Source organism: Notechis scutatus, chromosome 1 (assembly GCF_049901735.1).
Source record: "Notechis scutatus isolate UNSWTSFEM ecotype Mainland chromosome 1, rNotScu1.2, whole genome shotgun sequence".
Lineage (NCBI taxonomy): Eukaryota > Metazoa > Chordata > Lepidosauria > Squamata > Elapidae > Notechis > Notechis scutatus.
Window position 1 is genome coordinate 122,349,363 of NC_142009.1, and position 25,070 is coordinate 122,374,432.

At 36.7% G+C, this 25,070-nt stretch overlaps 1 protein-coding gene across 3 annotated transcripts in view; it reads right to left on the bottom strand.

The window, feature by feature from the left end:
- ADGRB3 (adhesion G protein-coupled receptor B3) overlaps positions 1-25,070 on the bottom strand; it is a 529,081-nt gene that overhangs the window by 274,498 nt on the left and 229,513 nt on the right. For all 3 annotated transcript variants that reach the window (XM_087945171.1, XM_087945164.1, XM_026665231.2), the window contains 3 exons: positions 19,191-19,385; positions 5,593-5,661; positions 3,769-3,877 (listed from right to left, as the gene is read on the bottom strand). In XM_087945171.1, coding sequence (XP_087801297.1) covers positions 3,769-3,877; positions 5,593-5,661; positions 19,191-19,385 — 373 coding nt within the window. The remainder of the gene's footprint in view (positions 1-3,768; positions 3,878-5,592; positions 5,662-19,190; positions 19,386-25,070) is intronic.

Consider the following 25,070-nt stretch of genomic DNA (forward strand, 5'->3'; position numbering starts at 1 on the left):
CTGCTTTTAATCTAAAGGGTAAAACTTGCTTCTTACCATTTAAGCTGCTCTCCTATACTCATTCCAGTTTAGTTCTAATTACTTAAAAAAAAATCCTGTCCCAACAAAGACATTTTTGCCACAGTTTGCAAGGTTTTCAGTCCATCCAGACTGCAGGCCAACATATTTTTCTATTGAAGAATTCCTTTCTGCTGTGTGCCCTTTTCTCTTCCAGGAGATCAAATACCAGCCTCTCTCTTGTGGGAGGGTTTTCTTGGGACATATATACTTTTATACATGTGAGTGTGCATTTGCATATTTACATATATAGATTCATAAAGTTAAGTTAAATTTATACACTCAAGGTTAAAGCATCATACAGCACATATATAAAAGCACAACAAGCAGCTTTAAAAAAAATCCCTTTCTTTTCCAGGATGCACTCTAGTAACTTTTCTTTTTCTTCCTATCTTTCTGATATGTTCAACAGAATACATGTCTTGACTATTTGGCAACCAAATTCTGCCTCCTACCATTGTTGCAGCTGTATGTGTTTAATCCTTTTTTTCATTTGAAATGGTTGGGGATCTGCTATTCTGAATTACAACTCTATGCAGATTTATTTAAGGGGAAGCATATATAGGCATCTGTAGTAGAGGGCATGGTGAGGAAGGATATTGCCATTCAAACTCTGATCCTTATGTACTTGTATACAGGGGTTATGGTTGTATCATGCCATCATTTTGTCATCATCATGGTTAAGAAAAGATGCCTATAACACATATATCTATGTTTTTAAAGCATGTATGATATTCTTTATGAAAATATAACCAGAATAGTGAAAAAGTAGTTCAAATAGATTATAAAAATAATCGTAATTTTTTAACGTGTGTTTTATATGCCTGTTTGGAACTGTAAATAACAATTGTAAGCGATAGCCCAGTTTGTTTGTGCTAAGTATTAAGATGTTGTGTGAATTCACAGTCCTTTCCTGCAGGTGATTGTTGTGATCATGCTTGTTAAATATATCACTGTTTTAGTCAAGCTGTTTACATAAACATCACTTCCTTCCCTTCCCCCACCCCCCTCTCTCCACAGCAGCAGATTCTTCTTGTTTCTCTGTTAATCAGTGTTTTCGGAAATGTTTTTGGCTCAGAATTGATTTTGCTGACATAAAAATTATGAATAGTGTTAGATGTCAGTGTCGATGCCAATTTTGCTCTTGATTGTTAGATATAAGTGAAGAGCCTGCAGCTTTTTCAACACAACTGAAGCATGTTGTATGATGGCTAAATCCAGTATATTTAATAGCTGCTTCCCTTTACTCTTTCAGATTCTATGCTAACACTTATTAATTCTATTAACCTGAGGTATCTATTTAAGGCTATATAAGAACTTATTTAGTAATGTTCTCATGTGCAGAACTGCTACAGCATTAGGAGGGGTTATGTCCCCAAAGTCTTCCTCACTCACTTAATTATGGCAAACAGCTATTCCTGCCTCTTTTATTGCATGAAATGAGAGCAAGCCACCTTAAGATAAATACAGCACGCACTAAATGTCATCCTTCAAAACACCTCCAAATCCATGGTAAAGCTGGTAAAAATATATAGTCAGCGGTTTGTATCAAGCATCAATTTTTCTGTTGCCTTGTCTGTAAAAACAAGGCTTTCTGTGATTTTGTGATTTTTCTGAAATTGGCACTTCTATATAATATTTAACAAAGATTCTTTCTGATGGGGCATTTAAAAATAGATCTAGATTACAAATCACCAATAGGGATTACTATATTTATGATGGCGGAAAAGTCTAGTATGTCTATACTAAAGTAAATAGTATTTTTGATTTAATTTTTTGATATTTTAAGAAGTTGCGGTGATTGTCCTCATAAAACAGCTATAGTGGGGAGGGTTGGTGATTCACAAAACACTTGACATGGTGATTTGTCAGAAAGTAAACTTCTACCTACTACCCAATCTTAGCCTTCAAGATACTCTCTATCAGACTAATTCAATGACTGATGGTGATTATGTCCCATCAAGTCAGTGCTGATTCTTAGCAACCACATAGATAAATTTTCATCAGTAGTATCTATTCCTAATCTGGTCCTTCAATATTCAAACCATGCAATCATTGCCAGTGTACTTGAGGCCATTCAAATTACTGCTAGTCATTCTCTTCTATGTCTCCCAGCATTATAAATTTCTCAATAGAGCTGGTGGAATATACACAATACATTCAGAATATAACTTGAACCTGGTAACATGTGCCTTAAGTGAGAACACTGGATTGATTTATTCAACAATCCATTTGATTTTTCTTCTTGGACCAGGACTCTCCTCCAATTCCAAAGTTTACAAATATCAACTCTCTTTTTATTCTGCTTTTTCAAAGTTTAACTTTCTATTGCCTGTGTGATTCTGCATGAGACATTTTTCTTGACTGCTTCACTGTTGATGGTCAATACTAAAAGGCAGAAGCTATCCATCACTTCAGTATTTTCTTTGACAGTCCTAAGGCTGGTTGCGGTACCTCTTAGTCTTCTTTATATTAATTTGTTCTTATTTACTTTTAATCCTACCCCCTCCTTTTTATGTGCATTTTTATTTTCATTCTTAATTTACCAGATATTTTCATTTCCAGCTGCCAAATTAATGTTAGTAATATAGCACAGGTTACTAGTGTTTCTTCCTCCAATTTTAAAACCACATTCATTTTTTTTTTTTTTCATTTTCTCTCAATATATATTTGGCCTTATCACTTTTTTCACTTGGAGCCAGTCTGCTTTGCCATGTTCCATCTCGACTATTATTATTATTTATTAAATTTATATGCCACACATCTTGTTGTTTGAGGTGACTCTGGGCGGTCTATGGCATCCTCTAGATATGAGTTTCACATGAGGACAGTAAAATATTCTGGGATTCCTATTTTCCTGAAGACATTCTACAGTTTGACATAGTCAATCTAACTGAAGATCTTTCTGTAAGCAATAAACACATATTGACCTTTTTTGAGTTCTATGGCTTTCTTGATTATCTGCTGTGCATCAGCTATAATGTCCCTTATTCCTTGACCTTTCCATAACTCATAGAGAAAGGTGCACACTTGGAATTTGAATATTAATCAAGATGTGGATGCAAAAGAATTAACTATGATATATGTTTAAAAAATTTTTTTTTTAGAAAAGCCACAGAGTTTCTACCTAATACTTGTATTCAATTTGATATAAGGAGTTGAATCAAATTCAACTCCTGGTGACTTTCATAGAAATAACAATGCAGTTGCCTTCATATAACATGAAAATGATTTGCTATTGCCTTTCTTCCGGGATGTATTTTAACTCCCTGAATTATAACAGATTGTTGCTTCTTGGAGAAACTTTTGTTTATGAAGTCCATTTGATTTACTTGTATGAGTCTCCATTAAAGTGCCTCATATTTTAGTTTCAGAGGAAGAAATAATATAGCCCTTTTTGTGTAACATTACATATAACAGAATTGAAACTTTATTAGAAAAGCTGCCAAAGTAATTTCAGAATAGGTTTATTTGCGCCTGTGATATCTGCAACTTCAGATTAGAAAATGTATTTTACTTCATAATCACCCATACTATCAAAGTGTATATCAAAAGGTAACATAATTTACATGCTTTGATGACCAATACAAAAAATACATTTGGAAGAGGATGGATCTCAATCTTATTTATCACATAAATAATATTTACATGATATGATTATTTAAGAAAGCTTAAAATATGTATGTGGTAAAAGACATTCCTATTTCTTACCTACATTTCCAGTCATTAAGTACGAATTCTGAAAGTCCATCATCCCCATTCCAACAATGTGTATAAAATCTTCAATCACCTGCATTAATTCTATGGAGCCTTGGTAGATCTTTAGGATGAAAAATAAAAGGTCTCACGCTCAGTAACTGCAGGATTCCAGTTTGTACAATAATCACCAGCGGCATAACAAAATGAATGAAATCTACAATGGGCGCCTTTTCAGCAACAGTACTTGCTCTCGTGGTTCAAGTTTGTTGTCCCCAGAAACATCTAAAATGGATTGACATATATGCACTGAAAGGTAGGGGATCTTTCAGGACATAATGAGCATTAAATGAGAACCTCTTGGGAGAAGTAGAAGGGACTTGCTTGAGTTTCCTGATGAATTTAGCACACTGTTATTTTTTGATTCAGTGTATACATTTACAATAATTACAATGCAGGTAATTTTGCATTGCAAGTTTTTTTAATAAGAAATCAAAAGGAAAATATTTTCAACTTATGATAAAAATAATAAAATTTTTGACTGTTCCATCCCCAGAGAGCAGTTATGGAAAGTCAATTAAGTGTGGGGGAAAATGGATGATAAATGGATATCAACAAAAATTCATCTGTTAATTCTTAAAATCAAAAGATGAAGAAGCAATTTAATTAATTATGCATTATTTCTGATTTACATGCCTTTACATGCTAAGTTTACACATAAAATTTGCATATGTATATTTTCTGAGATTTTACAATTGGACAAAGTTGGATAACTGTTTTAAATAATTATTTTGCAATATTATTAGATGCATCTCACTCATTCAGTGCTAACTGTCTTAAAATATATCTTTAAAAACTCATTATGGTAAATCTTCCTAAAATCCTACTGAAGGATTTCTGAAAGTCCTCCTGTCAAATATATCATCTCATAAGTTATAAAATATGCATATATGGTTTATAACAAACAATGAATATTTAATCTAATGACATCTTGTAGAAAACCAGTTGTTTCTTTCCTGACAACCTATCTTGTTATGTTATCTTTTAAGCATTCTGAATTAAATATGTGCAAATATACTAAGGCTGGGACAAACAAGGGAACTTTTGTCAATTACAATGTTAATGTCCATAAAGTAAAGGTAAAAGTTTCCCACTCTAGTCATGTCCGATTCTATGGGGTGGTGCTCATCTGCATTTTTTATCCAAAGAGAGCCAGTGTTGTCTGATGACATTTCTGTGGTCATGTGGCCAGGATGACTATATGCCAAAGCAAACAGAACATTGTTACCTTCTCACCAAAATGGTACCTATTTATCTACTTGCATTTACATGTTTTTGAACTGCTAGGTAGGCAGGACCTAGGGCAAGGACAGGAACTCATCCCGTCATGTGGCATTCAGGTCTCCATTGTCCATTGGAAAACTGGGCTGTCAGTTTTCCAATGGACAAGTTCAATGTTTTTAGCCACTGAACCATCACATCCCTTTAATGTCCGTATAAGTATATAAAAAGAGCAGTGATGGAGCAGGCCAAATATATATTTGGTATACCTTGCATGCAGAACATGAAGTATTCTGCATGTATATAATTCTAATTCTCTCTGATTCTTGTTCTTCAACAAAGTTAAGTTGTCCTTCATCCTATAACTCCATGAGAACTAGCAATTATTCATAGCCTTGAAATCTATATATTTGACAATCCAAGAGATGAAAACATGCAGTGACTAGACGCACAGGCCTTGTGGGCCAGGCCAACTAGGAAGATCTTTGACTGATGAATCAACAACAATCCTTTTGAAAACAGAAAAGAGGGGATGTCAACAGCACTTGGGATATTTACCTGCTGTGCGTCTTCCCATTTTTCTTTGTTTTCTTCATCCAGAAGGTTGCTAACTATTTGAAAGAAGTTCTGAAAATTCAAGGAGACAATTACTTTTTATATAAAAAATGATGCATCAAAGCAATAAACTATTTTTGAAAAACACAATGAAGTCCTTGTACAGAAGCTTTGTAGCCAAATCTGATCAAAAACCATTTCCCTAAGTCAAAAGTAGACAACCTGGAACCCTTCAAACATTAGGGATATAGATCCCAGGCTCTGTAGGATAGGGCTGAAGAAAGAGAAGTCCAAAATAGGTGAAATGCCCTGATTTCCTCCCCTAAGTCAAGAAAAGACATGGTTTGTTGTTAAGGTATGCTTTTATGTGATAAATAGTAATGATGCTTACAACACTAGAATATTTGTCATGATAACCAGATGTATTAACTACTGAGTTTTATTTGTGATCACTATTATTTAGCAGTCAGTTCTGTTGCCATTACAGTTATTTATTAGCCTGTGTGTGAGCTAGATATTTTAAGAAAGCAGATCCATCCATTATGGTGCCTGCCCTACAGAACATCTCACCATGAGATCCAAAGGCACCCAACTTTCCTGGTCTTTTGGAAAGTCGTGATGAACTGGTTCTTCCCCCAAAGGTTGGGTCAGGTTTTTAGTTGAACTCTATATGTATGTAGCTGCTTCGTGACTTCCATATGCTGTTTAGGTTATTGTACTATAGTTTTTTTTAATTTTGTATGTGGTGTGATTGTATTCTATGTAGGTATCTAAATAATTTATTGTATACTTATAGAGTAGATTGTTCTTGGCTACTTAGGATTATATATTTAACATGGGTGGGCCTGTAAATTCTCTAAATAAATAATCTTTTTTTTTAAAAAAAAGTGTTTCACAATGCATGTATAAGAAAGATATGCCTGTCATATCTGTCTTATTCTCTGGCAATTATTGTGTAAAAGTGAAAAACACACAATTGCTATCGCACCACCTGGTAGCATCAGGATAAATGATTATAGTCCTTTCTCTTTGTAAATAAATCAGTCCCAGAGGGTGCAGAAAAAACTTTATTTAAAGAAAAGAAAAGGTAAAATTGTAGAAAAACTCATTTTAACTTTAAATATTAAAATAGATGGTCAGTATTGTATAAGATGAAGTACAGTGTTGTTGTGTTCTAGAAATTCAGCAATTGCAAATTAAAAGGGGAAGAAAACCAAATAGGAAATATAAAAGTAAACTGAACAATTGACCATAGAGAAAGATGGTGTTGATCCACTGCCAGTAAGGAAAAGCTAAATTTTAGGGGATCAATAGCACAGATACCCTGAAGGTTTATTTCAAATTGATAGACAATGCAGTACCTTGAAAATGAGCCAAATCATCAGTGCTTTGATAACCAAGTTGAGTTCCCCCACTCAGCAGTATCTATTTCCATTCAATAATCCCACAGGTGGTAAAGATAATGGGAACTGGGAAACATATTTATTTATTAATCAAATTTATATAGCTTTAACTTCCTGTTTCTTATGTACTCAACAAAATCAGTAGCATTTATTGCTATATTACTCTGTTTAGGATTATGTTATGCAAAATATCTTCTGAATATTTGCTTGAGTTCAGTGAACCTTACATTTTAGTATGCAATTTTCCATATAATCCTAAATAACTTGGTTCATTTATTTGAACAAGCTTGGAAAAATCCCACATAGCCCAGTGGTTCTCACCCTGTGGACTGTGGACCCCTCGGGGACACAGTGTCATGACAGTGGGTCTGCAAAGGTTTGAAGAATGTTATGATTTAAATCTTGAGTTAAGTCTTAGTGGTCCATGGCCATGGTCCATAGCTACAAAAAGTATTTAAAGGCAGTCCATGATGAAAAAAAGGTTGAGAACCATTGATATAGTCCATAGTTTTATTCTCTTCTAATATAGAATGCAACCAGATCCATTCATCGTTGGGATACAAAGCCAGCAAAGAAATGAAAACAAATCAAACTCAAGGCAATTAATTGTTTACAAAGGCCTAAAATGCCACTCTATAGGATCAAGTTATGAGGTAGCATTTTCCTTTCAATTTCTTCTTCTAGCTATGGTGTTTCCACTGGGCAGCCTTTCTATTGCCAAATTAACAATATTTCCCAGGACTGAGAAAAAGGCATCCATAACCTTATAGTACTTTATGTTTATGTAGTTCTCCTACACGAAAAGCAGTCACACAATAACTAAGTGCTGCTTTTTCTGTACATAAACTGTATAAATTCTACAAATATATCACACATACGTACAATGTATGAGGTTGCTATTTTATATAATATTCTGAAACATCCCAAATTCTTCTCCCAGTTCAGAATCCAGGTCAAAATGCAAATTGGTTGATTCTACCAGAAGTTACCTGGGACAGAATTGGGTGATGATATTTATTTCTAATTACTTGATTACCAAGATTTGAAACTTAATCATACTTGAACTGGAAGGCTGGAAGAAATGTAGACATGATAAATGCTGTGGAATATGAATAGGAGGAAGAACAAAATCGCCCACATTTCTATGATGCATTGAAAAGAGAGGTACGATGTGAGCAATTCTGTATCTGAGCTTTTGAATATTTTGCATACAGAATCATTCAAAAAACTTTAATTACCCTTTCATTAAAATAATATCAGATAATATCTTGAAAATACTCTAAAGTATTCTGCCACTCTACTGTCATCTCCCACCCACTTGCACCTCCAAAGCCCCAACATACTCCAAAAAGAACATAGCAGATGGTACAGAAGGAAGTAAGCAATAGCAAAAGCATCCAGCAGCAGCCTCTCAAAGCAGCCCTCCTCTCAGCCTGATCTTAACATCCATCAGCAGTCCAGCCCTCCAAAAATATAACATCAAAATTGGCACCCCGCCAAAAACCAGTCCAAAGAACCACTGCTAAATCTGTAACAAGAATATTGCAGCCACCAACATGCTGTCAAAAACAATAAAGCAATGATTTATTCCTCCCTCAACAGCTATCCTTCGGCTTGCTGAATTCTGGTCCAGTCCAGCCCACTCCTGAACCTCAAATCCAAACAGTCTAAGCAGCCAGAAACAGTCTAATACATACATACATACATACATCCTTTCACCAGGGAAATATATCCATTAATTTTTTTTGCAAACACGTCATGTAATAATCATGAGATTTTTACAGCCCAGCCCAAATGTGTCTCCTTCCCTCTTCACTATCTTTTATTCCATCTATATTTCTTTGTTATATTCCTTTGTAATGTAGTCCTGATACAAATACTTTTCTGAAAAAAAAATTCCTGAATATATTTTCATGTGCAGTAAATACAGGTGAAACTTGAAAAATCAGAATATCGTGCAAAATTTCATTTATTTCAGTAATGCAACTTAAAAGGTGACACTAATATATGAGATAGACTCATTATATGCAAAGCAAGATAGTTCAAGCTGTGATTTGTCATAATTGAGATGATTATGGCTTACAGCTCATGAAAACCCCAAATCTACAATCTCAGAAAATTAGAATATTGTGAAAAGGTTCAATATTCTAGGCTCAAAGTGTCCCACTTTAATCAGCTAACTAAGCCATAACACCTGCAAAGGGGTTCCTGAGCCTTTAAATGGTCTCTCAGTCAGGTTCAGTAGGAATCACAATCATGGGAAAGACTGCTGACCTGACAGTTGTGCAGGAAACCATCATTGACACCTTCCATAAGGAGGGAAACCCTCAAAAGGTAATTGCAAAAGAAGTTGGATGTTCCCAAAGTGCTGTATCAAAACACATTAATAGAAAGTTACGTGGAAGGGAAAAGTGTGGAAGAAAAAGGTGCACAAGCAGCAGGGATGACCGCAGCCTGGAGAGGATTGTCAGGAAAAGGCCATTCAAAAGTTTTGGGGACTTTCACAAGGAGCCACCACACACAGACGGATCCTGGACATGGGCTTCAAATGTCGTATTCCTTTTGTCAAGCTGCTCCTGAACAACAAACAATGTCAGAAGCGTCTTACCTGGGCTAAAGAAAAACAGAATTGGTCTGTTGCTCAGTGGTCCAAAGTGCTCTTTTCTAATGAGAGCAACTTTTGCATCTCATTTGGAAACCAAGGACCCAGAGTCTGGAGGAAGAATGGAGAGGCACACATTGCAAGATGCTTGAAGTCCAGTGTGAAGTTTCCACAGTCTGTGTTGATTTGGGGAGCCATGTTATCTGCTGGTGTTGGTCCACTGTGCTTCATTAAGTCCAGGGTCAATGCAGCCGTCTACCAGGAGTTTTTGGAGCACTTCATGCTTCCTTCCGCAGACGAGCTTTATCGGGATACTGACTTCATTTTCCGTCAGGAATATGCACCTGCCCACACTGCCAAAAGCACCAAAATCTGGTTCAATGACCATGGGATTACTGTGCTTGATTGGTCAGCAAACTCGCCTGACCTGAACCCCATAGAGAATCTATGGGGTATTGCCAAGAGAAAAATGAGAGACATGAGACTGAACAATGCAGAAGAGCTGAAGGCCACTATTGAAGCATCCTGGTCTTCCATAACACCTCAGCATTGCCAAGGCTGATAGCTTCCATGCCACGCCGCATTGAGGCAATAATTGCTGCAAAAGGGGCCCAAACCAAGTACTGAATACATATGCATGCTTCTACTTTTCAGAGGCTCAATATTGTTCTATGTACAATCCTTGTTTTATTGATTGCATGTAATATTCTAATTTTCTGAGATTGTTGATTTGGGGTTTTCATGAGCTGTAAGCCATAATCATCACAATTATGACAAAACACGGCTTGAACTATCTTGCTTTGTGTGTGATGAGTCTATCTAGTATTAGTTTCACCTTTTAAGCTGCATTACTGAAATAAATGAACTTTTGCACGATATTCTAATTTTTTGAGTTTCACCTGTATTTTCACTGGAAGATTTTAAGCAACAGGAAAAAAATATCTGCATTCATTCATCTGGACCCATTTTAGTTTGGTTTAAGGCTGGGTTTCAGCATGGAGACAGCATATGCCTGCTGATAATTTTGGCAGAGCTCTCTCTCTCTCTCTCTCTCTCTCTCTCTCTCTCTCTCTCTCTCTGTGTGTGTGTGTGTGTGTGTGTGTGTGTGTGACCACTATGCTTCTGGTTTGCTTGGTGGCTTTCAAGACAGCTTATTACATTATCCTTCCAGACTAGCTGAGGATTTTGGGAGCTGAGGACACCGTGTTACAGTAGTTTTCCTCCTTTCTTGATAGTTTGTGCTGGTGTTGGCAGTGATTACATTTTTGCGTCCTCATCTGGAGTATGCCTTAAAGCTCAGTGCTGTAGCTCCTCCTATAACATCTACAAAATCTATAAGAAAAAAATCTGGGGAGGTCATCTGCCACTTCAGGGTTTGCTATTTACAATCTACAGGGGATATTCAGTTGTAGATCAAAATTCCAGAACAACCAAAATGATGCTGTCAATGTCCTACCCTAGTAACTGGAAGATCTAGATAAAGAGGAACAGACTCAGGCTCAAAACCTAGTGGCTGTTGATTTTTGATTCTACTAGAGCTGGGGGCTTTCCATCCTTAGTTTTTGATGGGGCTTCACTCCTTTGCTTTAGACTGGTGCACAACTTGGGGGTCATCTTCAACTCATAGCTCATATTTGGAGCAGTAGAAATGCAATCAGTCTTTGCTCAGCAGCAGCTGGTGCGCCAATTGTACCTAATTTGGATTGGGAGCCACTTAAATCTATCATTCATGTTGAAATCATCCCATGAGTGGACTATCACAATACAAGGGACTGTCTTGAAGACCATTTGGAAGCTTTAAGGAGTTATTCTGGAATCAAACGACTTTTAACTTTTGTTTAAAAAATTAATTCAGGATACTTCATGGTCCTTCACAATTACCAAGTTATCTGTTGGGCAAAACTCTGTTAAGTAAGATCCTTCCAGGAAATTTGGACAGAACACGATAGTTTTCCTTCAGAAATCAATGAAAGTACAAAGGATCCTTGATCTGAGCCAAACCTTAACTTTGCTTAAAAAATGATAATATGATGTTGGAAGAGAACGGAATGCAGACTCATCCTTTCACATACAGTCATCAGTATAATTCCATGCCAAAAGAAGGTGATGAGAAAAGAAACTCAAGATGGAAAAAAGATACTCAGAGCACAATAATTCTAATAAGAAAAAAAATGGAGGACTTTAGAAAAAGCCAATGTGTCTGAAGAAAAAAGTTTTAGCAAAATAAAATCCCAAAGCCAAGAAGCAATCATGGGGTAGACAGAGGAACAAATAACCAAGGATGAGTTCATACAAGTAGCAGATTTTTAGAGATGAAATCGAGAAAGCAAACACTCACAGTGAACTGAGATGAGCAAAGGATGCTGAAAACATCAAAAGGGGTTCATCAAATACTACAGAGTAAAAATAAAAGAAAGAAAATGAGAACACCAGCTACTCTGTGAAGATAGCAAAGGAAACCCAAAGGTGCTTTTTTCTTGGTTTTTTTTTTAAACATTTCGCTTCTCATCCAAGAAATTTCTTCAGCTCTTAAGAAGCTTCTTGGATGACAAGTGAAACGTGTTAGGAATTAATAGTCACCTAACAGTTGGGTTGGAAATATATAAACCAGGATAGACATTCAATACTGTCTCTTTAAGGGAATGCTAAAATTGTAATTGGGTGTGGTTCCTCAAACGGCCATAAGAAGGAGCCAGAAACCTGGGTTGTTTAGTCCTGTTGTTTATAGTTGCTAGTTGGTCGATGTTCTGTTGTTCACTGTTTCCTGAATATTTCCCTTTTGACTGTTGCTGATCATCGTTATTCTTGGATTGATGTGAGTCTACTACTGAACTGTTTTTGATATTGGACTTTGATTTTGGATTATCCCTGGACTGAAAAACTGACTGCTTTAACTGTGTATGACTTGGACTGCTTGTTGGACTTTGCTTAACCGTTTACTGGAAGTAAAAACCTACATTTTACTATACAGTGCATCTGTGTGCTAGTTGTGTGTTATTCCTCACTACTCTCACTACGTCTCCCTGTGTGCACTCATTCTCCTAATGAGGAATTACCTCAACAAAACATCTTCATAGAAAAACAAGAAAGCCCAGTTGCCTTTTGGGGAAAAAAAAACACCTTTGGGACAATCATGATCTGGATGACTGGGAATCTCCATAGACATATAGCAAAGGAAACACATCAAGGAGAAGGCTAAGCTACTATTCTGACTCATTTTTTTTCCCTTGTGAAAATGATATACGTTCTAGTAGATGGTTGTGAAGAACTAGTTCAAGTGGTAGGATCCCACTCAAGCTTCATAGAACATGGTAGGAAATACCTAATGATTTTAATGGGTTCAAATCTCTAGGGCTAAGTGGACTGTATCCTAGGATGTTAAAGGAACTTGCCAATTGGTTGACCCAAAATCTAGATATTATATTTGAGAAATCTTGGGTAATACTGAATCAAATTTGGGAGATTTAACTTCACATCAACACCGGGCAAAATTCTATATTTGAGTGCTTTGTAAATAACTTGGAAGCAATGAGTAATTCTTGGAAATCCACATATATTTGTGAATAAAAAGGAGTAATCTCATTTTATATTTTGATGGTGTAACTTCAAAGCCAAGCCAAAGCCAAAGCCATACAATTCATTGTGTCTTCAGAAAAAACATTGATCAAAGTACCCATCTTTTGATTACAGATCTAAAGTAGGGGCTGAATATATTATTTTGGAAAATGAAAACTAGGTCAATTTCACAGCTATGTAATAGACTTTCTTTTATTGTTAATTGAAAAAATGGAAGGAGTAAAAATCAGATAGTCACTTTCTCTGAAATTATTTTTTTCATGGGGAAAACCTTTCCCTTTTATGTCTGTGGATGCTTAACCAAATATGCGCCCTGTCATTTAATTCTGATGGAATGTGCATTCATGCCCAATTGCATTATATAGCCCCGCTGATAAAACTAACCTCAAGTTGTTTGATGCAAGGCCCACATTTTAATCTTCAAAGAGAAATGAAACCGGATAGAATATGAATGAAAGTAGATCTGGGGTAATGATAATGCAGATCTATTTTTTTTCTGGTAAGTAGAGTTAAAGCCTAAGTATCAGGCGCAAAAAATTGTCTGTATTCTTTTGTATTTTTTAAACCCAGTTAGCTCAATTTCCTATTATAAAAATGATTTCAGTGTTTCACCGGCAATTCTAATAAATGGAATTGTCTGAATTATTATTGCTCTTTTTATATATCTATTATCTGGGCTGCATGATAGGAGCACTTTGAGCACTTTTAATACAAGCTGTTTCCACCATATTAGAGTTCCCAGTTTGCATATTGGTATATGCTGGATTTTCAAATTTTCTTACATATACATAAAAGGCCATGCTGAATTACAGTTTAAGTACCATTATACTATTTGTCACAAAACAATTTATGAATGATATTTTATAATTTCATTTTCAAAAGGATACACACTTAAAAAACAGACAAACAAACACATGAATGTTGTGATAAAAATTAGTTACCAATAAATCATCTAGGTTTTCTGCCAGGATTTAATTTTAATGTACTTTATGTTCTGCCTTGCCCAGAATGCAAAATAAAATAAAATAAAATGACAGACATATTCCAATTTTAGGTGTAATTTTGTTGAATAAATCCTAGTACAAGTTTATTCAAGGGCAATTTGCTATTCCATATAACAATCAATTAGTAATTAAAGTGATTTAGTCAAAGTTACTAATTAGGAAATATATTTCACCTAAATGCGCAAGCAACAGCACAAAGTTCTCCTGTACTACAATTCCAAAATTGTAGTATCAGAGAGCACCAGTAGTTATAGTGCTCTGTAGGATAGCAGATTACAAAAATGAATCAGCAACATTTCAACACTTATTATTTTGGCTGATCCTAATCCATTGAATTCCAGGCTGTGTTGCATTTAGGGATGCTCATTTATTTCACTGTGTTTTCATGTGATTTTGTCACACTTTTCATCCACACTGAATACTCAAGACCCCTAACAATAATTAGAATATAAAATAGAAATCAAAGATGAAAGCCAGAGTTAAAATTATTAACAAATAAAACTGTTGGAAAAAATGTCCCTTGGCTAAAGACAGAGAGAGTAGAAGCACAGAGCGATACAAAATTGTTGCCAGGGGGTTAAGGATTTATTGGGTTTTGCATTTGGAGTTTTACTACCTGGAGTCACCATAAGTTGGGTGGCCATATATATTTCATCAATAGAAAAGAATATTAGTAGCACAAGATTGAATGATGGGGTCATTACTGCTCTCTGAGCTTGGTTGTTTTTTGCAGATGTATTATTACATTGATGATGTTACCTAGCTGGGTAATGAAAGATGTGCAAGAAAACAACTAAGCTCAATGGGCACCAAGGACACCACATATAATTTTTTCTTAATACAATAAATAAGTGTGTTCCACAATAAGGACCACTTTCTTCAAAAGATGGTCTTGCAAATGAATGGGTCTCTGTAATTTGGAGTGTAATCAGAGTTCAGAAGAGCCTCTCTTCCTGATCTTACTGTCTGTCCCAAGTTTGCAACAAGAAACAGTCAGACCTTAAGATATTCAAGGCTTAAACATTCTGCTCAACACCTCAAATTAAACCTGTGAGAAGATGGCAGTTAGTACAGATTATCATGCATGGACAGCTAGTTATTCTGGAATATACTGAGAAGTTTACCTGCCAACTTTTTAATCATTTGAAGTTTCTACACACTTTTCAGGACTTATTAGACAAATAATAGAGTGCTATATTCAACATAAGATAAAACCAAAGCATAAATACCCAAATTCCATAAACTCAGCAGTAAATGGCATGAACATAATTGAAAAAATGCACTGATAAAGCTGTCAATGTCCTGATAAGAATCTGATATCTAAGGATCAAGAAGCTATTAACAGAGTTGCTTGCATTTTTTATTATCCTTACAATGATGAGCTAAGGAGATAGAGGACTGCTATAATGAACTGCTGCATATTAAAATTTATCACTACAGTACTAATACTGAGCATTGCACAAATACTCTTAGCACTTTGAAATATTGACCAGACAGAGGCTAAGCAAAGCAAAGCACTATAGGTTTATAGGTTCCAGAGGAAGCATTGCAGCTGTTATTTTTATATTGGTATGCTGTAGCAAGGGAATGTTTTAAGAAAAAATGATTTTAATTAGCATTTTGCAACAAACCAATTAACCAACCAGAAATGTTCCATTCCTTGCTCACAAAGCCAGATATGCGAACAGTTGCATGATTAATTCTTAGAATAAAATATTTGTCTACTAAACAGATGCCCATATTCTTTGTGCATAGAAATGTAGCAATATTCAATAACAATTCTAAGCCTGAGGTCATTTGAGAAAATTAGAATTCAACGAACATCGAGGAAAATCTGATCACTTTGAAATGCTTTATTAATATATTTACTGGATATAACAAAAACTCATCTGAATGGTTATAGAAGTTTGGAAACTATTTATGGCTAATGTGTTTTTTAATCTCCAACATTGGTGGCTTTAGCTTGTTATATGACTCTGTCATCAAAAGTGAACAACATTTGGTAGGACAAGTATCCAAAACCAAGCCTCCTTTTAGTAGACTATTCTAGACCCATAGTCAGTTTACCTGGGATATTAAGAGAAGAAATCTGAGAATTTGCCATTGGTGCATACTGGTGCATTCCCGGTACTGATTACAGAAACGATGTGCATTACATAATTATTTTGTATGTCCCTATTCAAACAACCGTGAAATATGATCACTGTTTTATATAGATTGTCAAGTCTATATGTTTTGCTGTTGTATTTCATGACATTGGTCAGCTGAGTCATGCTTAATAACTTCCTTCAGCCTTTTCAGCTTCTTCGGTGAAAATTTTTTTATATTGCAATACTGTTGACAATAGCTTAGACAAGCTAGACAAGGCTTAGATTTGATATACTATACAATATCTTCTACATACATAATTTTTATAGCAATTTAGATTTAGTTTTAATTCTAAAAGGTCATAGTACTCAGGTGTGGAATAGTGCTACACTACTACAAGTTTCACATTCTAATGCAAACCCCGTCCCTGCCATGATTATATGACACCTCCCAAGTTTGAAAGAAATAACAGTTGCAAAGCTGTACTGCTATAGTTAAAATGTAGTAACTATTTTTTTCACTGTAACATATGTGAACAATGTCTAAAATGCTGGCAGCAGGCGGAGTATTTAGAACATAATGATTTCATTAATATGAAAAACAGGATTGCACTTCTGCAAATGTAGTAATTTTGTGACAACAAAAATAAGAAATCTGAACAGGGGGTTCAAACATAATGATAAAAAGAATCTGGGTTCCAATCTGCAGCACATAAAGCAATTTTGGAAGCATTTTGATGGCAAGATGATACCCTCACAGCGTCATCATCAGGCCACCATTATGTACTTATATTCCAACTACCGTGTTTCTCACATAATAAGGCCGGGCCTTATTTTTTTTGAGCCCGAAAAACGGCTAGGCCGTCTTTTCAGGGGGTAACTTAATTTCCCCCTTTCATCCTCATCTAGAGCGCCCGCGAGCAGCCTCGCCACCAGCCGCTCCTAAGGGGCGATCATGGCGAAGCGCAGAGAGCTCCCTACTCCCACCAAACACCTTTGCTGCAGACCCAAGACCTTTGGCACCTGCCTCTGTTGCTTTCCCTTCTGCCCATTCCGCTGCCGTTTGGAGTGCCGTTGGAGCTGCTGCCGCCGTTTGGAGCTGCCTCTGCCGTTGGAGCTGCCTCTGCCGTTTGGAGCCGCCGCCGCCGTTTGAAGCTGCCGCTTCGCGTTTGGAGCACTACCGCTGTTTGAAGCACCACCGCCACTCCAAACACGGAAGCGGCAGCTCCAAACGTGATGGCGGCACTCCAAACGGCGGCGGCGGCTCCAAATGGCAGAGGCAGCTCCAAACACGGAAGCGGAGCCACCGCCGCCGTTTGGAGCTGCCGCCGCTGTTTGAGTGCCGCCGTCACGTTTGGAGCTGCCGCTTCCGCATTTGGAGCACTACCGCTGTTTGAAGCACCACCGCCACTCCAAACACGGCGGCAGCTCCAAACGTGACGGCGGCACTCCAAACGACGGCGGCAGCTCAAAGGCGGCGGTGGCTCTGCTTCCGTGTTTGAGCTGCCTCTGCCGTTGGAGCCGCCGCCGCCGTTGGAGTGCCACCGTCACGTTTGGAGCTGCCGCTTCCATGTTTGGAGCTGCCGCCGTGTTTGGAGTGGCGGCGGTGGCTCCAAACGGCGGCAGCAGCTCCAAACGGCAGAGGCAGCTCCAAACGGCGGCGGCAGCGGCTCCAAATGGCAGAGGCAGCTCCAAATGGCGGCGGCGGCTCCAAGCGGCAGAGGCAGCTCCAAGCGGCGGCAGCAGCTCCAAGGGCACTCCAAATGGCGGTAGTAGCTCAACGGCACTCCAAATGGCAAGTCCCCCACCCTTCCCCTATTTTGCATGTTTTAAACTAGGCCTAAATTTGGGGGGAGGGGCTTAATTTGATTTTATGCCTAGAAAACATGCTGGGTCTTCCTATTGGTGGAGGCCGTATTGTTGGAGAAACACGGTATGTCACCATGGTTTACATTGACATACATTTTGGGTCATTTCCTCCCAAGCTCAACTCCTCTGAGTATTTTTTTTTTTTTTTTATGGGTGTATAACAATATATGATTGTTTTTCAAATCTTAAGAGGAAACTGTAGTTGAAATAGATTTCTTAATCTGATTTAGAGAACAAATGAAAAACATGATTATACATTCAGAAGCAATGATGAACAATGGCTTTTTTGAAACTGGAAATCAAAGAAAGTTTTGACATATTTAATAGGAAACGACAGTTTAAACTTAAGACGTTATCCTGAAATATGCTTTCATCATTGTAACTGAAGTGACCTTTAATTGTAGTGTTTGCATACAGAGGTATAGTACTGGCACAGGGCAATATTGCATTGTTCTATGCATATCATGTCATAGGAATTTCTGATCATGGGAAATAATGGGTGCATGAGTGAGCCAGTGAGATTTTTTTTAAAAAAAAACATTGCTTGTTAGTACTTCCATAGTTCAACACTGAGCATTTTGTGTTGATGATAGCAGTAAGTAACAGTGTTAAAATAATGTATAATTTATTATGATGAGTAAACTCAGCCAACATCTACCCTGGATGACAAGAGTTCTCCAAAATCTTATGAGCCATTCTGTTCCTTGATATATTTTTTTTAATTGGAGATGTTAGGAACTGAATCTTAGCCAGTCTGCATGTAAACCTTTTGACAAGTCAGTTTAGTCTAGTTACGGCTAGAAACCAGGAGATTCTAGAGCCTCTAGGAGGTTCTAGTCCTGCCCTAATTATGGAAAATGGCTGGGAGACCTTAGGCCAGTCACTTTCTCGCAGCCCAACTCCCCTCACAGGGTTGTTGTGGAGAAAGTAGGAGGAAGAATGAGTATTTAATATGTTTGCCACTTGAAGTTGCTTATAAAAATAATAGGCAGGATATAAATAAAATTTTATAACAGTAATAATAAAATATATGAAGTCTTTTTCATATTGTTTCACATACCTGAACACCATCTGACGCAGGGATGTAACTTGCTCTCTTAAATGTATCTGTAACATTTCTGAGAATTTCCACAGAAACTAAAAGATCCCCTGCATAAAAATTCTTCCTCTGAGTTAAATCCAAAAGAGTCTTCGTCACCTGAGACATTCCTTCACCAGCCAGCGTCCTCTGTCCTTTTGCAAGATGTTCTTTAATCTATAAATGATAAAGGAAAATAAAAGCATCAGAACCTATTCTCATACATTTTTTAAAAAGATGCTACGAAGTTATTTGCTTGTCTGGCATGTTGGGATAAACCAGAAAAGGGTCAGTGTGTGTGTGTGTGTGTGTGTGTGTGTGTGTGTGTGTGTGTGTGTGTATAAAATTGTGGCCTGAGTGTCACTTTGTTTCTAACTTCACACAGTTAGAACCTTTCCTGAAGTTTCATTGCATTGTTTTCATTGTCCACTTGTGTTCATTTTTGGTGTTTGGGTTTTTAAGGGTACTGTACTGTATGTACATTAAAGTTACACTAAAAGGGAGATAAGATGGAACAAATTTTAGGATCTCCTGCTATAAACATTTCCAAGTTCAAGAACGCTATTGTATAAATTGCTTCGTAAATGCTTCAAGTCAAAACATTTACACTATCCACACAGAACTTTGTGTATTTACCATGACATTTAGGAGCATGGAAATGATTAGAAACAGACTCATCTGCATGCCCACAGCTCCTCCTAGTTTAAGCCTTTTGCTTACAAGTCCTAGGCCTATAACATTATAAATATAATTTGCATAAATTAGTGTGTGTATGTGTGTGTGTACATATTAGGGGGCTACTTAGCTCTTCACACAATAAAAAGCTGGTGCAGAGCTAATGAACTGGAGAATTTAGAGGAATATTATTTAAAAAAAACAGCTGTAGCTTTATATGGAGCTTTCATACATATTTTCTATGAAAACCAGACATCACTGCACAAATAACCACTTTACGGTAGCAAATAACCACTTTATGATAGCAATCTACATTCTATTCAAGTCACTGGCAAAGCATTGATTTATAGGTTCTTTTATATTATGTATGTCATAGAGATAAGTGTAAAAAGAATAGCACAGTAGAATCTGATTGACTCAGGCTTGCTGTTAGTTTTGAGCAATTTATCCCCTAAGATGAGAAACTGATGGGATCAAAACATACTGGAATTTATTTTGGCACAGCATAATAAGTTCTATTTTACCCAGCTGATTTCTTAAGAAGCGAAATCCAACTCTTATGCCAGGTGACACTCTCCCCCCACCCACCCCACCCTCTCCCTTGCTGTTTCTTTTGGATTTAAATGGATTATGTGATCTAAACCACATAGAATCATTCTATGAGGCAGGTGGGCTGTTTCTAAGTGTGATATACAGTATAAACAAACACTTTTAAGAGTAACAGATGGAAAAATCCTCTTTTTGTCTATGTAACTGGACTTGATATCTGGAGTTACTATAGAACTTCTCTAGGCAGTCACATGACATGGTGATAAGAACAAAAACTTTATATATACAAACATATTTTCTGCTCTGTTGCCCCTACTTAACACATCTTATTTGGAAAAGCACACACAACAGGACCGCAGAATAAATGATAAACGGGAAATCCAGTGCCTCCAAATGGGGGGAAAATTAAACCAACAAATTGAGTAATTATGACATGAAGTCAAAGGATGATGCTAAAATATACATTCTTAGGGGAAAAAAGACAACCTTGAAGTAAAAACAAAGGGACTCAGAATTGTATGAAGAAGAACAGTGTCTATTCTATCCAAAATTGCCCACTAAAGAGATAGCAAGGTTCATACTACTCTTTTCTACATAATTCTTGTTCTACATGACAATTATTGTTCTACATAACAATCTAGTAAGCAAAATACATTTATCTCCTTTTTTTTATAATAACAGAAAATGTATTTGCAGTCCAATAAAATAAGTGGTCCCTTCACTCTGTATTAGATATTTGAATGCAATATATACAGAGATGACAGCACTTTTGTGCTGACTATGAAATATTTCCAAATTATGCACACAAAAAACATTAGATTCTTGCATTGCATACTTATCAATGATGACTGAATATATTAATACTCTTTTGGAAGAAATTATTATTATTTCATTAATAAGTCAGTAGATTAAAGATACTATCAAGATATTTTGGCAAGAGCAATTCAGATTCAATTAACCATGCTCTCTTCTCTTTTGTTCTTGTGATGCTAACAGTGGCAAAGGTGCATTGGGTTTTGAGTTACTGGGCACAAGTTATTTCTTGATATAGTTACCTACAATAGGGATATATGATTATTGCATTAATACTGAGCTTTTAGTCACTTAAGAAAACTGTTTTACTCAACATATATTTTTATTTTCTACATGAAGGTCATATTTGTAGTGATCTTATATGTGGGCTTAGTAACTTTTCTATGAGCCAAAGGTGATGAAATAAAGCAGCTTTTGAAACATTATTTTAATTGCTGTCTTCTACCTGTGGTCAAGATAATAGACATATACTTGCGATGCAGGATCCCTCTAGAGGCCTATTTTGTTAAAACAACATTCTGTAAGGTTGGGCTAAGAGCAATAAATGTCTACTTCATTTCGAGTTACCATAGCTACAAAAAAAAAAAAAAAAAAAAACCCAAGGTAGGATAATAAGCATATAAAAATGTTCTAAGTAAGTAATTGTATTATTATTGTCAGCACTGTGTAAAAAATATATTGACCCAGTCATTACACTGTCCACAAATTATGTTGGTTGTTAAAGAAAAAATGCAACTTATATTACATATGTATGGTATTCAGCTTTGTTCGGGTATTTTCCCACGTCATTATAGTTGTGCTTTTAAAGTTGTAGCGACGTTTTGGCAGAATCTCATCTGCCATCATCAGGCTTCTGTATTGTGTTCATCTGTGAGTCAGACTTTCACAGCCGTTTCTGTTTAAAACTTGGTGCTAGACTACTGCTGTGCCAGAATGGTTTTTTCTTCATCCTGATTGGTTGGGAGTCTTGGTCTGTGTTTATTGGTCTTGGAGTTTGCTGTGTTCTGCTTGATTGGTGTTTCTAATATCTTCTGTCTGTTTTGTAGCTTTTTTTTGTCTTGATTGGCTGGCAACATTGTGTTTCTTGTATTGAAGGCTTTTAGTGCGGCTTGGCTCCGAGTAAACGGGCGGCTATCATTTATTAGGAAGCTGGGTTTCATCTGGGTGCCTGGTTGGAGTGTGTTTGAGCTGGAGGTATCAGGGTGGGGGGGTCTGTTTGTGCCCAGGTGTTTGCCTGGCTTGTGGTGTGGAGATTTTTTTGTTTGTGAGTGCAGGCTTCCAGATAATTGACAGTCTGGTGGAGTAATCTCTTCTATTCATGCTTTCAGGTCTTTTTTCATAGAGCCATAGAAGCCATAGAGATTGAAACTTGTTGAGACTTGTTTATGTATGTTTGTAGATTATCAGCAAAACTATTGATTTATTAATTATTTAATTTAGAACTTTTGGGCTAGAGACCTGAAGGGCAAATTATGAAAGTCCCTAAGTCTATGAGTCTGGTTCAAGTATAATAACATTCCTTATGAGTTAAATTTAATCACAGTGTGAAGCAGTTATGTTTTATTGTAGGTATTTCTATTTATAAATATTATTTGCCATTTTGATACTATCACATGGGCTGCTTATATATTATGACTCTGTATGGAACTTCCTTCTTTCCTTCCTCTTCTTACTCAATAAAAGCTGGTAGTCAGGCAGGGTGTGTTTAAGCTAGAGGTATCAGGGGGGATCTGTTTGTGCCCAGGTGCTTGTCTGGCTAGTGGTGTGGAGATTTTTTTGTTTGTAAGTGCAGGCTTCCAAATGATTGACAGTCTGGTGGAATCATCTCTTCTATTCATGCTTTCTGGTCTTGACCTGGAAAACCAAGGCATATACGAAGTCCCCTGTGCATCATGCCTGGCCACATACATTGGACAGACCAATAGAAGAATAAGTACCCGCCTGGATGAACACAAAAATGCAGTCAAAAAGCTGGAACACACTTCCTCACTAGTCCAACACATGAAAGCCACAGGTGATAGCATCGACTTCAATGGCACCAAAACCCTAGCCACTATAGAAAACCCCAGCCACAGAATTATCAGAGAAGCCATAGAGATTGAAAAAAGACCAGAAAGCATGAATAGAAGAGATGATTCCACCAGACTGTCAATCATTTGGAAGCCTGCACTTACAAACAAAAAAATCTCCACACCACTAGCCAGACAAGCACCTGGGCACAAACAGATCCCCCCTGATACCTCCAGCTTAAACACACCCCAACCAGGCACCCAGATGAAACCTAGCTTCCTAATAAATGATAGCCGTCCATTTACCCGGAGCCAAGCTGCACTAAAGGCCTCCAATAAAGGAACACAATGTTGCCAGCCAATCAAGATACAAAAAGAGCCACAAAACAGAAGATATTAGAAACACCAATCAAGCAGAACACAGCAAACTCCAAGACCAATAAACACAGACCAAGACTCCCAACCAATCAGGATGAAGAAAAAACCATTCTGGCACAGCAATAGGCTGCCCCAAATTTAAATCTGAAACCACTGTAAAAGTCTGACTCACAGATGAACACTATACAGAAGCCTGATGATGGCAGATGAGATTCTGCCGAAACGTTGCTACAACTTTAAAAGCACAACTACAATGACGTGGGAAAATACCCGAACAAAGCTGAATGCCATACATGTAAGTACCATAAAAACTTAAGAATATATATATATATATATATATATATATATATATATATATATATATATATATATATATATATATATATATATATACACACACACACACACACACACACACACACACACACACACACACACACACACAATTTTTTACTACCAGTTTGGTGTGGGCGTGGCTTGGTGGGCATGGCAGGGGAAGGATACTGTAAAATCTCCATTCCCTTCCACTCCCCACTGATCACTAACTTGCTTTCCAGCTCCGTTCTCCTGTGCAGAACAACAAAGAAAGACCCAGCTGATCAGCTGGTACTCAGAATGCAGGGAATAGATGGGGATGGGGCCAGTCAGAGGTGGTATTTGCTGGTTCTCCAAACTACTCAAAATTTCCGCTACCAGTTCTCCAGAACTGGTCAGAACCTGCTGAATACCACCTCTGATATATACTTTACAGGATGGGCTACTGTCTTGAGCAATAGCCCTTCCTTCCTTCCTTCCTTCCTTCCTTCCTTCCTTCCTTCCTTCCTTCCTTCCTTCCTTCCTTCCTTCCTTCCTTCCAACAATACTTTTTTTTTTTTTAAACAAGTTTTATTAATTTTTAAAACACACAAATTATCATTATTCATTACATGTTTAAACCTTTTTCCCTTGTAAATTTAACAAGTCAGATAAATTATGATTCTGTTTTAAACCATTTCCATATAATATACCAAAACCTCTTATTCAATTTCTCTTTACTTCTCTTTACTCTTATTCAATATCATTATTATTATTTCATCTGTTTCTTTCTGACTTAGTTACCATTATTCTCATTCTATATTTCTACAAGTTTTTACCAATTCTCCCCCAAAAAGACATATACACACAACACACAAAACATAAAAAAATATCTTTTTGGAAAGTAACTTGGACCCAGGTGTCTCTCTCTTCATGGACTTCAATTATATTCATGCTCATCTTACATATCATTACTTATTTTATTTACCATTCTAAGCCTTCTATATTAACTTCTCCACATATTTCACACTTCTTAATTCTACCTTAATTAATCATCTTAGTTTAAATCATTATATTTGTATCTTTTGTCCATTTTTTATCATCCCTTTGTCTCATCCCTTATGAAAAAAAAAAAAATCAGTTT